Source organism: Exophiala xenobiotica (assembly GCF_000835505.1).
Source record: "Exophiala xenobiotica strain CBS 118157 unplaced genomic scaffold supercont1.2, whole genome shotgun sequence".
Lineage (NCBI taxonomy): Eukaryota > Fungi > Ascomycota > Eurotiomycetes > Chaetothyriales > Herpotrichiellaceae > Exophiala > Exophiala xenobiotica.
This window is the reverse complement of record NW_013562493.1, coordinates 4,415,725-4,431,843: the sequence shown is the minus strand read 5'-3', so window position 1 is coordinate 4,431,843 and position 16,119 is coordinate 4,415,725. Positions and strand designations below refer to the sequence as shown.

Sequence of the window (16,119 nt, the reverse complement as noted above, 5' to 3'; positions counted from 1 at the left end):
AAAGACTGTGGAACGGCAGCTAAGGGAACGACATTTGATGCCTGGAAGAGGAAAAGAATCACTGACACTGACAGCCCAAAAGATAAGCGGAATGGCAAGCCGAACATCGATCAGTCCAGCTAAGAATGGCCTAGCACACCTAACTAACTTAACTAACTTGGAAAGTTTACCGCCTAGAAGTTCTCCTCGTACCCGTGTTCATCTCGAAATCTAGTGTCATTTGAACTACTGCCGGAGACGCAATAACACCTGACCTTGTTGCCCTTAGACCTCACCTAGTAATCCTTCTACGTCTGCTGTACAGGTATCAGATTCTGCATCAATTCCACCGTAGAGCCAAGAGAGCCATCCGCAATCACTCTTCAGCGCTATTTGGACATTGCTACTTAAGCCAACGCAAGCGGAAACAGGTCCAACTAGCCTCGAATTGAGTCCTGGGTCAAAAGGAATAGCAACGAATAATCCACGACTTGCACAAGGCCTGCAGGCCAGCCTACCTACCTTGGTAGTGTACAACCGAAGCGACATCAGAGAGCGACATCAACTCACTTCCAATTAAGTACAATGGTGCTCACCATATCTCTTCCAGACCGCCATACATTCTACGCCGGCAAGCCACAAAAATCATCAACCTCTTCAGAGACCTTCCAATCAGTCGATCCTTCGACATCCAAACCCGTCTGCACGATTCACACATCCTCTCCATCATCCATAGATTCAGCCATCTCAGCAGCAAAATCAGCTTTCCCGTCATGGTCGAGCACTCCACCCGTCGAACGAGCCCGCATCCTCCAAAAAGCGGTCTCGATACTTCGCTCGCGGAATGATGAGCTCGCCAAAATCGAAACACTCGACACTGGCAAACCTTTTTCCGAGACATCTACAGTCGACATAGTCACTGGCGCCGATGTTCTTGAGTACTTTGCTAACCTGGTCGCTTCCGGCGGCCTGAACGGCGAATCATTCCGCCTCCGCGATTCGGCTTGGGTGTACACTTCCAAAGAACCGCTCGGTGTGTGCGCTGGTATCGGTGCGTGGAACTACCCGATTCAGATTGCGCTCTGGAAATCTGCGCCTTGTCTAGCCGCTGGTAATGTGATGGTCTACAAGCCTTCCGAAGTGACGCCGCTTCATGCTCAATTCTTGGCTCAGGTCTACACAGAGGCCGGAGTACCGGATGGCGTGTTCAACGTCGTGTATGGTGCTGGTGAAGTCGGCGCTTATCTGACGAAACATCCCGACATTGCCAAAGTCAGCTTTACAGGTCAAGTCTCGACCGGTCGGAAAGTGGCAGGCTCTGCTGCTGGGGAAATGAAGTACGTGACGATGGAGCTCGGCGGGAAGAGTCCTGTGATTGTCTTGCCGGAAGTGGATATCGAACAAGCTGTCGATGGGGCTATGATGGCCAACTTTTTCAGCACCGGTCAAGTGTGCACGAACGGAACGAGGGTCTTCGTGCCCGAAAAGCTGAAGGCCGAATTTGAAAGGGTCCTCCTGCGGAAAATGGACGATGTTCGACCCGGTGATTTGATGGATATGAACACGAACTTCGGCCCCTTGGTCAGCGAGGCCCATTATAAGAAGGTGGTGGGATATGTCAAGCACGGCATCAACGTGGACCGGGCCACGTTACTTCGTGGTGGGCTGGAAAAGCCGGAGAATCTCCCCGAGCGGTTAAATAATGGGTATTGGGTGAGACCGACGGTCTTTACGGACTGCACGGACGAGATGAAGATTGTCAAGGAGGAGATTTTTGGCCCCGTCATGACTATTTTGACATATTCCTCGCTTGACGAAGCTATCGTTAGAGCGAACAATACCGAACTAGGTTTGGCCGCTGGAGTATTCGGCAAAGACATCAATGAATGTCATAGAGTGGTCAAACAATTGCAAGCAGGTATCACCTGGATCAACACGTGGGGCGAGTCTCCAGCTGAGATGGCCGTTGGTGGATGGAAGCAAAGTGGTGTTGGTGTTGAAAATGGAAGAAGAGGGCTTGAAGCCTGGGTTCGAAACAAAAGCACGCTGGTGGAGATGGGCGGCGCGGTGCCTACAGTATTTGCGAAGCTTTGAGACGGGCTTGGACAGGTAAGATGATTCGATGCTCAACATCAAAATATTGCATATCCTTTTGCTGGGCTATTCTTGCCACTTGTATCGCCAATGAACTCCTTCGGCTTTGACCATGGATATCATGCAGCCTGAACGCCATACTCAACCAGAAAACCCGATTGCTATTTGTCCTCCGACTTCCACAACAGTGAAGCTTTCTGCCAACTATGCTGCAGATGTGGAGACTCGTGAACCCATCTTTTCGAACATAAAATCATCCATCTTCTTGTCATTCAATCCGATCGCCGAATCCACCAGCCTCGACGACATACTGTCTGGTGTCAATTCGCCGTCCTCTTGATCCAACTGCTCTTTCTTCTCGGTATTAATCTTCAGGTCTTTCAATGCACTTCGCCAATTGTCCGCTTTCGTAGGCAAGTGCGGTTGAGGAGTTGCTTTGCCTGTTTCTTCTTCTGCGGCGATATGCTCGATGCTTTTGAAGTACTGAATATTTTGTTAGTGTACAAGATCATGATTCAGGCTTCGTAAAGAACGCACCTTGACGGTCTTGACCAGCATTTCGTCGGTTGCGGCATCATCGCAGACAATCATAGCCTGCTCATGCATCTGCAGGGCACTGGCCGTCCACATTTGACTAATTCCGCCTTCGATGGTCTTAGCAAGTGCCATTGCTTTGTTCGCACCCAGTACAATGACCAGCACTTCTCTTGCGTCCATGACCGTCCCAACTCCTACAGTCAAGGCCTGTTTGGGCACCTGGCTCAAATCACCACCAAAAAACCGGGAATTGGCCCTGATTGTGTCTTCTGCCAACGTCTTTACTCTCGTCCGTGACCTTAGAGAGGAGCCTGGCTCATTGAACGCGATGTGGCCATCTGGTCCGATGCCGCCCAAGAAGAGGTCGATTCCACCTGCTTTGGCAATTCTGGCCTCGTAATCCGCACACTCGGCTGCAAGGTCAGGAGCGTTGCCGTTGAGGATGTTGACATTGGCAGGATTGATGTCAACATGGGCGAAAAAATGTTTGTACATAAAACTGTGGTAAGATTCGGGATGGTCTTCTGGGAGGCCGACGTATTCGTCCATGTTGAATGTCACGACATTTGCGAATGAGATCTCGCCAGCCTTGTGGGCTTGGACCAGGTATTTGTAGATTATTTCTGGACTGCTGCCAGTAGGGAGTCCCAGTACGAAGGGCTTTTCGTGTGTGGGAGCAAAAGCGTTTATGCGGTTGATGATGTATTTGGCTGCGTACCTTGACGCACCGTCCGCATCGTCACGGATGATGACCCGCATTGTGCAGGAGCGATTTTGGCGATGTAGGGAAGAAATCTAGTAGGGAAGCAGGAGATGGGAAAATGCGCAGGGAAGACTGTAGAGCGAATATGAAGACGCCGGCAGGAAGGACAAACCTTTGACGTAGCTAGTTTTTTCAGCAAGCAAGCAGTCATGCGACGATAACATGGTCCTCAGGCGGAGTAAGGCATATCAACCACTGAAAAGGCTGCGTAGCCTCAACTGAGATAGGTGGTAAGGCGACCGGGGAGAGGCGAAAGGATGATCAGAGAGGATATGTAACGATGCAACTGTTGCGTATCATCCAACCATTGAATCACACAGAGGGGAGCCCGGCCCATGAGCGGCTTAAGTAAGATAACCAGTCGAGTGGCATCTGATTAGCACGGTGAGCGGGATGAAGTCAAGGGCGCCGCTGTCGTTCGGTTGGTTGGTTGGAAAGGAAGAGGAAGAGAGAGAAATGGAGCAGAACGGCATTGGCGGGGCAGGTGGCAGGCGCAGGCTTATCGCACGTGACTTTTGCCGATAGCCAGTGTAACGTGCCCACGAATTTTGGCTGGTTTTGGAGCTGTTCCGGTAGCACTGGTGGAAATCGGACTGCCAGCAGAGTGCCATCTGTCAAGCTTTTCCTACTCTCCATCATCCATCACACTTCTCGGCAACGTTACTCTCCTTGCGACAAATGCAACATCACCTCGCTCCCCCATTCCCACGTTTCCCATTCTCTCGCCAATTGCTTCTGTAACGCCATGCGCAGAGCCCACGCGCCAACCTTGACCCCAGCCGGAAGTACCCTCAATGGTCTGCTCGTGCATCAATGAGTGCTCGGGTTGGGTTTTGACCGGCTTTCTGGCGCGATCACCTGTTCCCATACTCCTCTCATACAACCTGCTCACCTGCTTTTTATCCAATCAGAGTATATGTGGGGAATAACGCGTTTATACCATTATGGCCACCAACGGGGATCTACCACCCCTGTGGGACGAATCGAGGTACGTCTAACATGCCGTCATCAAGCTGCTAGACAATCCACAACTGACCTATATATGCCAGACAACTCGGCCAATTGTTCATGATGGGGTTTGATGGCACTTCGGTCACTGAGCAAGTGAGGACTCTCATTGAGAAGTATCACGTAGGCTCGATTCTTCTCAAGGCTCAAAACCTCAAATGTGCTGCCCCTGCATTCCCATGCTACGTGCTTGCTCTGCTCATCGTGTGACCATCGACTAACGTTGATAATGCAACAGCTGCCGAGCAGGCAACCCAGCTTACTGTTGAACTGCAAACTATTGCTCGTCGAGCTGGTCATACTGTCCCACTCCTCATCGCATTGGATCAAGAGAATGGCGGCGTCAACAGTCTATACGATGAAGTGTATATCCGCCAATTTCCCAGCGCCATGGCCGTCGCTGCTACAGGCTCCAAGAAGTTGGCGAGAGAGATAGCAAGGGCTACAGCACAGGAGTTAAATTCGTGCGGCATTAACTGGGTTCTCGGTCCGGTGCTTGATGTCTTGACTAACGCCAGAAACCAGCCTCTTGGTGTCCGATCAACAGGCGACGACCCTCATGAAGTCTCTGCTTTTGGAGTCGAATCCATTCGCGGATATCAGGAAGGCGGAGTTGCAACGTGCGGGAAGCATTTTCCTTCCTACGGCAACCTCGAATTCTTTGGCGTTCCAGAGGATGTGCCCACTATAACCGAGTCACTCGAAAATCTGAGCCAAAGTGCTCTTGTCCCGTTTCGCACTGCGATTGCCCAAGGCATTGATTCGATGATGGTAGGTGGTGTTGCAATGGCCACCTCACAGGTCAATGTAATGCATGCCTGTCTCTCTGAACAAATTGTCCGGGATCTTCTCCGTCACGAAATGCGCTTCGAAGGAGTCGTCGTGTCAGAATGCCTGGAAATGGAAGCTCTGAGCCGCAATATCGGCATCAGTGGCGGGACCGTCATGGCGTTCAAGGCAGGATGCGACTTGATCCTGACGTGCAGGAGTATGTCGGTCCAGGAAGATGCCATGAACGGCCTGAAAGCTGGCTTGGACAACGGCATGATCGAAAGGTACCGTGTGCAGGAATCTGTCCAAAGAATTCTCAACATGAAGGCGAAATATACGTCATGGGAGAAAGCATTCTCTCCTCCTGGAATTGAGAACCTCGCCCGACTGCAGCCTCTTCATACCAGTCTTTCAACGACGGCCTACAACAAGTCCATCACGGTAGTAAGAGACCAGAAGCATTATCTGCCGTTGTCCAGAGTGGTCAAAGCCGATGAAGAGCTTCTCCTTTTGACGCCTTTGGTCAAACCATTACCCGCGTCGGCGTTGTTTCATCAAATGCAACATGACATGACATCAATTCCACACCTCGGGCGTAGTCCAAGTGTCGACGCCAATACCTCAGTCATGAGTGGGGAGCAAGTGTTTCGAGAACTCGGTCGGTCACTAGCAAGGTATCGGAATGGGAAGATATCTCATACCTCATACACTGCAAATGGAGTCAGACCTCTGCACGAGAATCTGCTGAGTCGCGCACAAGGCGTCGTGGTGGTCACGGCTGATGCAGGTCGAAACATGTACCAGAATGCGTTTGCTAAACACATTTCAATGCTGTGCAAATTAGCCGTTGGGGCAGACGGAACTCGAAAGGAGAAGCCCTGCGTTGTTGTTGCAGTCAGCTCGCCCTTTGACTTCGCGGCAGATGCTTCCATCGGGACCTACATATGCACTTATGATTTCACCGAAACCGCGCTCCGAGCCCTGGTTCAAGTGCTGTACGGTGAGCTCAGTCCGACAGGTGTACTGCCGGGATCTTTCAGTCAAAGGCCTCAAACCAGTCACACCCGGCAGCAATGGCTCGTGGAAGCTTTCAGCGAAGAGCGAGACTCGGCTGCACTAGATGTTTTGCTAGTGCAGTGTCAGAAAGAACAATCAGTGCATGCAGTCACACTCAAAAATACACGTACCGGCAATTTCATCCTGCGAGATCCAGAGGTCGAAGAAGCACACTTTGTGGTCCGCAACAGCAGCACCAAAGAATTGTTCGGGTTCTGCGCAACATACTACTTCAAGAGCAGCGGTGTAGGACATATCGGAGCCATCATCGTGGACCCCACTCGCCGCCGACTGTCCATCGGCCATTCGTTGCATGACAGAGCTGTCAGAGCTCTGCTTCAGAAAAAGGGCATTACGAAATTCCAGTTAGGCGTGAGATTTCCAAATGTATATTTGGGCGTTCCAAAGCTCGACCCTGGCGAATACAAGAAGCTCCGCCAATGGTTTGCAAAGTTGGGCTGGAATACGTCGCTTTCGACCTCTGTCGCCACTATGATGATACGCGATCTAGCCATGTGGTCAGTTCCAGATGGTCTCGGACAAAAACTGGCCAATCCTGATGTCAAATTCGATCTTGTCTACGGCAGCGAGTACATGGACGTTATGATGGAACACCTCAAGCGGTGTGCCCGAACCGACCTCCAAGGAATCTACCAGCTAGCGATGAGCAACAAGGAAGGTTGTGGCATTATTCGAGCAAAACGAACCAGTGATCAGTCAGTCCTCGGGTCCATACTCGTCTGCCGAGCGGAGTCGAAGATAGCCAAGTTCATTCCGTCGCTCTACAAACAAGCCGGAATGGCATGTATATCGTCTCCGGTGATTTCGACTTTGCACGGCGACAGAAAATCCCTCTTCCAAGGCCTCGTTCTGTTAGGCATAAAGCAGTTCAAGAAGCAAGGACTGCGATGTGTACTCCTTGATTATGTGGGTTTTGCAATTGTGCACTCAGACCTGGATAATTGCTGACTTGCCACAGATTCGAGAAGACGTCACGGCAGACAGTCTCAAGGCTTTGGGCTTCACCATCACGAACAGCTTTGAAGAGATTTCCAGTGACCCGATACATTGGACAATGATGTCGGGAACGTGATCAACAGCCTGCATCACATTACGTTGACACCACCCAGCCTCTCCATGCCTTCCCGCATCGGATTTCTTTGCCGGTACAAAAGTACAAAATGAGTCAAGTTCATCGGCGCCGGACGACGCCGGCTAGAAGATGTCGCCACAATTACTATCTTGATTCTGAGTAATCAATCATGACTGAAACTGCGCGCAAATCTTGCCATCACGGTGTTGCCAGAGCTGCGCGGGCGACTTTCAAGACCTGGGAAGGAAGACGTTGGAGAATGACGATCCCGTCCGAGCTTCTTCCTCGTTCATACTGTCCGCAGACGGCCATACATCGGTCCGCGACCTGGCTGGCCACTAGGCACGTTTTGAGATATCTATATCCAAATGTCTGTCAAGGCATCGATAGATTGAAGAGATAGCCCGGTGCGCATTGACATACGGGTCCAAATGGACCGAACCGATCGTCCTCGCGCACCGAGCAGGCAAAGCTGAGAGGGCAATCGACCATTGGGGCTAGGGGATGAAGTCCAATAATTGGTGGACTTGAAACGGTTTAGTTCAATAACATGAGAGGCTAACTCGCTTGAGGGAAACGGATGCACGGAGGAAACCTTGTTTGGAAAATCGAGCGAGGATTCCGAACAGCGCTTGTGTCGCCTGGTGGCCATTGCGTTTTTGCCTCGCTAGCTCAGATGATCGGAATATTTGATCTTGAGCTGCAAAGACGTGAAAGACGCTCTGCTAAGCACCCAAGGGTTCAGCGGAATGTCGGAGCTAACGGACTGTTATCGTTGTCTCACTCCACAACGACGAGACGAGGTGGGCTGATAGCGAGCATCAATGGGGACTGGTTCCAGAGGCTATCTGTCAAGACATGGATCTGACCGCCACAAACGCATCTGGTACCTGGATGGCGTCGTCTGGTGAGCTTGAGCGATTCACAAACTCGACGCATCTCCTTTTCCAAGGTGTTTCCCCGGGCGACAATGACCAGGGGAACGACACACCGCTCGATGACACCAAGAATTTTCTTTGTGAGATGCACTCCGGGCAGAGATGATCACGACATGAGGGCATGATGATGTAGTCTCTCGTGCTCTTGTCTGGGGGCCGGTAGACATTGCAGACGACCTTACCGCAGTGGGCAAGCGCATGCGTTCCAAGCTATAATTATGCATGTCAGGCCTTCGGGCGCAGCGATGATCAGCAATGAGACACTGGAGGGGGGTCGCCCTAGCTTAGGCGCTCCCTAACATGTTGAACAGGACGCCGCGAATTGACTGGAGCTCGGGTGCAAGAGCCCCCAAATCATGCAGGCTAGCCGTGGCTAATAGGGCTTCCAAGCCTTCCAGGGCTGCTTCGGTGCATAAAGTGCATGTCCAATTGCAGCTCCAACCTCGGTACGAGCAGCGGGAAAGGTGCCCTCCCGGGCTGTCCCTCAGTCAGTCGGTCACTCAAGTCCTCAGTCACTCAGGCTCACCCTTCCGAGAGCTGTATGGACTTTTGCAGAAACATGTGGGCACGGGGGCTGCAGGTGCTGATTGGGAAGCTCCGAGGTACCTTTTGACCCTGAGGACTCGAGGAGATTGAGGTTGTTTCCTTCTGGGAGAGATACTTTTCCTTCTGAACCTAGGTAGTGTCAATGTTCTTAACAGGACAAGGAAAGGCCAAGTGTATCTTGTAAGTGCTTGTGATAATCGACTGACTCGAGTCGGCTAGTAACTAGTAGTGAGCAAATACCGTCAATACCCTTGAGAGACACAGAGGCGACGATGATGCCGGATTAGCTGCTTTAGCCGGCAGTAAGCTGGTTCGTAAGCCTTGCCTGTTGCTGTGAGCATGCATGACCCGTTCCTTCTAGAAGCCACTTGGTGTCTTCGATCGTATTGTCCGCCTCCTCTCCGTAAGTTTGAGAACCAGCCACCACTGCAACTCTGATGGTGACTGGGTGGCCGAGCACAGGCGGGCACCTGCACGACTTGATGAGGCACCCACTTCCGCCGTCAACCTTGTCAACTGCCATCGCAAACTCCGCCTAGAGAAACACACAGACCGTTGGACCATGGCCTGCTTGTCTGCCACTGACGCTGTGCTCGGTGCATAGACCTCTTTTGATCTATATACCTGTCAGACCCTTCCGGGCCTATATTCTTTTATCGTCCCACACCTCTTTTGGGCGCCTCTTTTTCAATTTATCGACAAGTCTACTCTCGCATTGATTGCTCCCTCGAGTCAAAAACATTGAATTCTTCATCGTCAACTTCTGCCCCTCTGATTCGCCCATCGACGGATTTGGCGGCAACGAATCGACATTGACGCGCCATTATTCTGGTGTCCCGCCCGCCGCCTTTGGCCTCGTGCACACCGAACACCAATACAGCACTCGCCTCTGGGCTGCTGATTAACGATCACTCCCGGGTCTTCAATCACCTTCCAGCAGTGGCGCCGGTCTCAAGCAGAACATTCCTGCTCTCGAGAATGCAGAAAAGAATTCTTACCTCTTCTCGATAACCATCCATCTCTCAAGCTCCTCTCCGTCGCTTGCGCGCACCTCGATCCGTCTCCACCTCCTCTCGCTTCATGGCCGCGACCATGGACGGCTTTGATCCTCTCGCAATGCCTTACTTACACAGTCCTATGCCCTTTACCGGGGGAAACCTCCAGAACCTCGATTATATGAGTGTACCGTCCGTGATGGACCTGCAAGATCAATACTCCAACTTTGACTCGGAGCCATATATGAGGTAGGCTGCTCGGCCACTGTATCTATAGAGTCCTTGCTGATTTGTGCTTGCAGTGGTGATGAACTTGGGTTTGCGCCCTCTACGAGCATGCAACACCCCGCGCTCTTGAAGCGCTTCTCGTCAGGTTACGAAGATCCGTTCGCAGAAGGTACAATGGCTCAATTCGACCAAGTGCCCACGGACGGCATGCCCGAAAGCCCTTCAATTGACCGAGACAGCAAATACCTAAGTTTTTCGATGCCGCATTATAATTTTACCCTGTTGGACGACTCGTTCAGGCGGTCCTCGGTCAATATCAATGCGCAACTACATGGAATGTTCTTTCTCGCAGAGTCACAATGGCCAGCAACAGCCGATACGCCTCCACCACCTCCAGAACTCACATGTTACCGACGAAACTTGTTTCAGATTACAGGCTCAGTAACATTACCCCGAAACCTGAGATACGTTTTCACCGACGACGGGTCACGAATACCAATTTACGAGCTAGAGCTGGCAGTCTCTGCCACTGAATCGGTGGAAGGCAACCCCGTCAAGATCATCTCTGTGCCCTGGAAAACACCAGCTAGCGGAGAAGCACCCAAACCGGAGGACAAGATCGAAAAGGAACCTCCTACCATCCCTTTGGACAAGATGTCCGGCCAAGATCTGGATACGGATTTCACCACCTTTCCCGTGCAGTGGAAGAGACTTCAATTCCGGATAGCCACGGCCAACAATGGCCGTCGGAAGGAATTGCAACAGCATTTTACTCTACATCTCAAGATCATGGCGTCGCTATCAACAGGCGGAAAGATCTCCATCGCCGAAGCCCATTCTGGAGCAGTCATAGTTCGCGGACGAAGTCCTCGGAATTTCGCGGCTCGCAAAGATCTCCCCTTGAGCAGCAGTTCGACAGCTCGCAAACATCTCCCATCAGCATCCCGCGCCAGCAATAGCCAAACCTCGGTGCCTCAGGTGACTTCAGCACCTAAAATAAAAACACCACCCGAAGACGTTCCGGCAGTAACCATGTCCTATGACGGAGCCGACTACAAGCCCACAGCAGACATGGACACAAGTAACTGGATGTCTCAAATGGCTCCTGAAGCCCTGGCGACGCCGTACTCATCGTCAATGAATCCCCCACTCATGCCGACATTCTCTCACGACAGCACACCCGAACTAGGCACGCCAGGGACGTTTCCCTTTACATTTCCCCAAGACATGGGGACTGTAAATTCAGGCCCGATGAGTCTGCATTTTGGCAGCGATGATGAAGGCGGAGGAAGTCCGTACCCTCATCCACCGGAGTCGAGACACTCTTCTCGGCCGCCGACAAGCAATCCAAGCCCGTCACTGGTGAACAAGGGTGCAGGTGCAGGTGTGTACAATCGCGGTACGTCGCCGGGTCATCTACCGCATCAGCACCAACATCAAGCTGCCGCTGGTGCTGGACCAGGGGCCCGGCCACGACTGCATTCCCATCAAGTCAGCGTCACAAGCATGCCGAGCTTGAACGGACCGATGACGAGTCAGGCTTCTGTCCCCACCATGTCACAGAACCAAAGGCCAGAGCTACTATCCACGAAATCACTCCCATTCCACGCCGAGGGCGAGAGTGCAGATCAACTCTACGAGTATTTCCCTCTCGGTCTGGACGACTGGATGCCCCCGGTCGATGCTGTGTTCCGGCCCCATGTTGTGCATCATAGCGGGCCATTGCCGCCAGATCCAAGAAGTCCAGGGAGGCATACGAGTAAACGGTATTTCTCCGAGGTTGTTTGAAAACTCGGTTGTCACGTTTAGGTGGGCTGGACTAGGTTAGGACACGCTGTTGGAGTTTGGTACGAACAATGAGATGAGTGATTGGGATGCATTGACTGGGTGGGGTTTGGTCATGAATTGGTCATGAATTGGACATTGGACACGAATTGCCATAGCGAGCAGAACAAGCTGCTCAGGAAATCCCTTATGATACCCATCTCCGTGATGTGAAACGAAATCCAATTCACAAAAAGCAACTGTGGCTGTGGCCATGACATGTGCATTGATTTCCCGGCGAGGCTGTGACTTCGTGCCGTCCTGGCATACCACTACTATTGTGTACCAGGTATTCACTGGCACTACCCCTTTCAAGGGCGTGACGTTGGCGGGTCCAATGAGCCTCGTGGAGGAAAACTGGGGAGTAAGAGGAAAAAAAAGCAATATTGACGCGTACGGAGTACGAATTACGAGTTACCTTAACCTTGGTTTGAGACACTTACCTAGGTACCTTACCTGGGTAGCATGTCCGATCATCATGGCACTGATGTCGACCTACTGCAGAGGATAAAGCTTTAAAAGATTGGTACTCGAATGAAATACTCGTACTTAGGTTAGTATATATTGACGGTAGCCATGGGCACCTACCTAGGTGTGTTTCAGACTAAAATCTTGGTAGTATTGGCACTGTACTTTTGAGACCCGCGTCTGGCAGTTTGGTCTGGCAGTGTCTCTGCCTCTAGTCTAACGGGGAGTGACAGTTGATGGCCTTTTCAATTGCCAACTTTTATGGTACGGTTGGACGTTCATACTGTAGACGTTGCAGCGCATCGGCTCTATACCAGGTAGGTTCGTGACAAGTGGCTGCGTTGGGACTCTTTGTCAGCGAGGCGATGCGACGTGGACGCCGAAGCACTTGGCAAAACACGGGGATGATTTGTGGATGAGAATCACCTGTGACTATTCTCTGGACAATAAGACAATAGTTCGCGGAACGACAGTGTCGCCCTGGGACTCCCCTTTTTTCTTCGTTCACTAGGGTTTGATACCCCGAAATATCCTGGAGTGTGATGGAGCTAGGTGGCAATTACCCCGAACCTGCGTCGCGGTCATCATTGATCTTTTATGTAGTAAGGTACGGACCCGTAGTCTGTGGTGAGGTCGATTCGCTGCTAGCGAGTCCACGTCTTGAACTCCGGTTCAGACGGGTCACTGATACTCAGTAGAGGAACACGAGAGATGTGCTCCATAAGGTAGACACGGCGTATGTTCTCACATGCCTACTACTCTGCACACGGGCAGCACAAAATCATCGGAGCAGGCCGAAGGAGGGTCGATGGATCATCGGTTGTTCAAGGATGGGGTCAAGGATCAAGGGTCATTCGTGAGCAAAGGATGGATGTGCGGTGGAGAAGACACGATACTGTAGATCCTTTTCGGTTCTGGGCAGGTTGAACCTGGACCATTAACTACAGTAGACGTCTGCACGGTGACGGAATTGTTGCGAAGCGGGGCTGACACTGAAAAAGCCCATCGTGGCCGTACTACGTAGGCGACGAGGTTAGGGCTGACAGTTGACGAGTATTTTCTCTTTTTTTTTCCCGGGACTCAAAAGTTTTGGGCGGTGCCAGTGGTGGTGATGAAATAGAAGTAGACAGGGTGAGAGAGGCAGGGAAAAGAATCAGACCAGCTTTCGGTATTTGAGACTGGACTGGAGAAGACAGGACTGGCGGTGAGAAGATTGCTACAGCACATAATAATGCAAACCCACGGAGTTTGAGACAGCCGAGGATTACGAGTAACAAAGTTGCGGCATGTCCGAGTCGCCAGGCCAAGATCAAGATCCCTGCCAAAAAAGAAAAAGCAAAAATGGAAGAGTCAGAGAAGATTCCATCACTGCGTAAGTGTTAAAGTCGTTGTGACAGCTGTGACAGCTGTGACAGTGGAGTCTACGGTACGTATGCGGGAGAGCCATGAGGCGGTTATTGCGGCTCGAGTACTCGGTGCAACGAGTAGCAACCGCGGTACTCGTAACGAGGGATCTTCAGAGGGTAGTCCGTAGGGAAAACTCAATGAGTTCTGTACGAGTCAGAATACATTTGATGGTGTCTAAGATGGAAAGTGTCTAATGCAGGACGTCAGCTGGTAGGCAATGGAGGAAAGGAACGACACATGAGAACAGGACAGGAATACAGGAATTCGGTAGGACAATCGGGACGGAAATGCAGGTGCCCTACGGAGTGATCCCTACGGAAAGCCCCTCCTCTTGGTGTCTCCGGTGTCCTCACCGGTCAAGACTCAAAACAATCCCACAGATATAAAATATCAAGGCAGCCATTCAGCAATCATGCCAGTGGGTGCCTCCGAGGCAGAGGCATCGATCAGAGACTACCTAGGTATGGTTTCCAGTCTTCTCCTCTCCACGCCTTGTGACATGGCAATTTGAGCTTCCCTTCCTTTCCCTGCATATACAATTCTCGTCTACATACGTAGTAAGGTGTTTTGCAAGACCATGTGGTTGTCGATCAACAAGGACGGGCGTAGACGTGCTCGCTTCGATCTGGATATGGTCATTGCAAGGCCATCCTTGAACCCCCCGTGACCGTTGCCCAGCTCCTCTCTGGCACACTCTTCTTCTCGCTTCAACAAGACCGAGGTTCTACTTTGTGCAAGTAGCCCATGACGGCCCCTCCCTTCGGCAATGATATACCAAACGGCTGGTCAGTGGTCATACCACCTCCAACGGGTGTCGCCTGGTCTATTCCTACTCGTCCTTTGTCTCTCCGGTTGACGACTTCCTCATGTCCGGTCCTTATGGCCTGTATCGATCCTGCATTGGCGCCGCCCCATATGCTATGCTTTGCTCGTTTGCTTTGATCTCCAGTTCGTTCGCAAGGCAGATTTACTGGCTTCGTCTACAGTGCTTGTCTTTTACCGGCATGGAGCAGCTACCTCGTGATGCCATCTCGGGTCAACACTGTCCCTTTGCACCTGACCATGACAAATTCCTTCAGTAACCTCGAGTTTCCGATGCCTGGGTGCCTTATTTATATCCTTCATTTCCATCAATCGAAAGGTTTGGCTCCCCTTCTGCCGCTTCTTCTCAATCACTATTGTACGATAGCATCTTGTCTGTTTCCTGCTTTGCCATCATATCGATCACCTATCGTTCGGCTGTTTGAATACCTATCAAGACACTTGTATCACTAAAGGGACCTGCATGAGCTTACGCAGGTTACAAGGGTCCCTCGCTTACTTTTGCCACAACTATGCCTTGTTTATCTCGACCCGTCTTTGACGGTCCAACCATGGCCCAACCAGTACGCCGCCGTGCTTCAGCTCCTGATACTTCGACTAGAACCAATCACAATCCACAAATGCCATCCTCATGCTGTGGGGATCATTGCCATGGTTGCGGCTGTGGCTGTCGGGCTTGTGCTTGTCGAAGCAGACCTATCCAAGATGACTCGAACCGACAACAATATAACGGACAGGGTGGCCAGCCTATGCCGACTCCTCAGAATGCTGTGACGGTACGCCCGGGATATCCATCGTCTCTCAGCACCATCGACTCAAACGACCAAAGTATGAGCTTCAACAACAGCTTTGAGGTGCACGACACGGACTTGGCCACCATCTTGGCTCGTCATGATCCTGTCAATCCACCGGGGGAAGTGCACGACGACGAAGACGACGATCCGTGGACAAGTGGTCAGTACCTCAGCCATGATGACGATGTTGAGCCAGTTGATTCTTCCAACATGATTGGTGCTGAAGACATGGAACATGATTCTTTGTATGCTGAGACTGGAGGACCGAGCAGCAGTGACATGTCGATCCTCTCGAGCCAATACGAAGTGTCGTTCTTACAAGCAACCGACAGCGTCACAGCTTCGAATTTGATCAATGGCATCGGAGCTGCATTTGCGAACCAGTTCCTTCCACTGACGGCACCACCAGCAGAGTGTCGCCATATCAGAACGAGACAGATGTGTCACCTCTGCAGACACTATTGATAACAGCACCCATCGCTTTGGAATCTGCCTATACTCACTTTCGCTTCAGGGTGGCAGGCTGGGAATTTGTTTACAGGCTTTCGAATTGGCACATCGTCTGATGCAGGCTGGGGCGGGTATTGTTTGTCGGAAGCGTGATAGAGTGTACAATATCTACCCAACCGAGCGATCGGATGCGAGACTGTTGTTTCTCCTTTATATTTGACGATCAGCGAACAGTGAATCTTGTGTACTTTTGTGTTTGACGGCGTTGAGCATGCAGGCACTAGCGATATATTCAATGCATCATGACTATTTCGAATTGCTCATCTCAGCTCAATACCTGCATTGT

General features: G+C 51.4%; 5 protein-coding genes across 6 annotated transcripts; 4 read left to right on the top strand and 1 right to left on the bottom strand.

The window, feature by feature from the left end:
- The first annotated feature begins 232 nt into the window (after positions 1 to 232).
- On the top strand, positions 233 to 2,211 carry PV05_03867 (uncharacterized protein). Its single transcript, XM_013464547.1, has one exon. The coding sequence runs from the start codon at positions 565 to 567 to the stop codon at positions 2,071 to 2,073; it is 1,509 nt and encodes a 502-aa protein (XP_013320001.1). The 5' UTR covers positions 233 to 564; the 3' UTR covers positions 2,074 to 2,211.
- PV05_03866 (glucosamine-6-phosphate deaminase) lies at positions 2,090 to 3,682 on the bottom strand. Its single transcript, XM_013464546.1, has 2 exons — positions 2,611 to 3,682; positions 2,090 to 2,556 (listed from the first exon to the last, which is right to left on the bottom strand). The coding sequence occupies exons 1-2, from the start codon at positions 3,367 to 3,369 to the stop codon at positions 2,278 to 2,280; spliced, it is 1,038 nt and encodes a 345-aa protein (XP_013320000.1). The 5' UTR covers positions 3,370 to 3,682; the 3' UTR covers positions 2,090 to 2,277.
- A 394-nt stretch (positions 3,683 to 4,076) lies between these two features.
- Positions 4,077 to 8,467, top strand: PV05_03865. Of its 2 annotated transcripts, XM_013464545.1 has the most exons (4): positions 4,077 to 4,361; positions 4,423 to 4,541; positions 4,620 to 7,135; positions 7,188 to 8,467. In XM_013464545.1, the coding sequence occupies exons 1-4, from the start codon at positions 4,318 to 4,320 to the stop codon at positions 7,299 to 7,301; spliced, it is 2,793 nt and encodes a 930-aa protein (XP_013319999.1). In that variant the 5' UTR covers positions 4,077 to 4,317; the 3' UTR covers positions 7,302 to 8,467. The 2 variants fall into 2 exon arrangements, with proteins under 2 accessions (XP_013319999.1, XP_013319998.1); XM_013464544.1 differs by having other exon boundaries at positions 4,423 to 7,135.
- Positions 8,468 to 9,309: 842 nt separating this feature from the next.
- Positions 9,310 to 12,649, top strand: PV05_03864 (uncharacterized protein). Its single transcript, XM_013464543.1, has 2 exons — positions 9,310 to 10,029; positions 10,083 to 12,649. The coding sequence occupies exons 1-2, from the start codon at positions 9,866 to 9,868 to the stop codon at positions 11,794 to 11,796; spliced, it is 1,878 nt and encodes a 625-aa protein (XP_013319997.1). The 5' UTR covers positions 9,310 to 9,865; the 3' UTR covers positions 11,797 to 12,649.
- A 2,189-nt stretch (positions 12,650 to 14,838) lies between these two features.
- PV05_03863 (uncharacterized protein) lies at positions 14,839 to 16,094 on the top strand. Its single transcript, XM_013464542.1, has one exon. It carries the CDS (start codon positions 15,042 to 15,044, stop codon positions 15,786 to 15,788), a length of 747 nt encoding a protein of 248 aa, XP_013319996.1. The 5' UTR covers positions 14,839 to 15,041; the 3' UTR covers positions 15,789 to 16,094.
- Positions 16,095 to 16,119: the final 25 nt, after the last annotated feature.

Bases quoted from the DNA above. Each gene is read 5' to 3' on its own strand.
- PV05_03867 (XM_013464547.1), top strand. From the start codon at position 565: ATGGTGCTCACCATATCTCTTCCAGACCGCCATACATTCTACGCCGGC.
- PV05_03866 (XM_013464546.1), bottom strand. From the start codon at position 3,369: ATGCGGGTCATCATCCGTGACGATGCGGACGGTGCGTCAAGGTACGCA. The intron at 2,557-2,610 runs GTGCGTTCTTTA...CAAAATATTCAG, and splicing joins TGCTGGTCAAGACCGTCAAG to TACTTCAAAAGCATCGAGCA.
- PV05_03865 (XM_013464545.1), top strand. From the start codon at position 4,318: ATGGCCACCAACGGGGATCTACCACCCCTGTGGGACGAATCGAG. The intron at 4,362-4,422 runs GTACGTCTAACA...TATATATGCCAG, and splicing joins CCCCTGTGGGACGAATCGAG to ACAACTCGGCCAATTGTTCA. The intron at 4,542-4,619 runs GTGCTGCCCCTG...ATAATGCAACAG, and splicing joins CAAGGCTCAAAACCTCAAAT to CTGCCGAGCAGGCAACCCAG.
- PV05_03864 (XM_013464543.1), top strand. From the start codon at position 9,866: ATGGCCGCGACCATGGACGGCTTTGATCCTCTCGCAATGCCTTACTTA. The intron at 10,030-10,082 runs GTAGGCTGCTCG...TTGTGCTTGCAG, and splicing joins GACTCGGAGCCATATATGAG to TGGTGATGAACTTGGGTTTG.
- PV05_03863 (XM_013464542.1), top strand. From the start codon at position 15,042: ATGCCTTGTTTATCTCGACCCGTCTTTGACGGTCCAACCATGGCCCAA.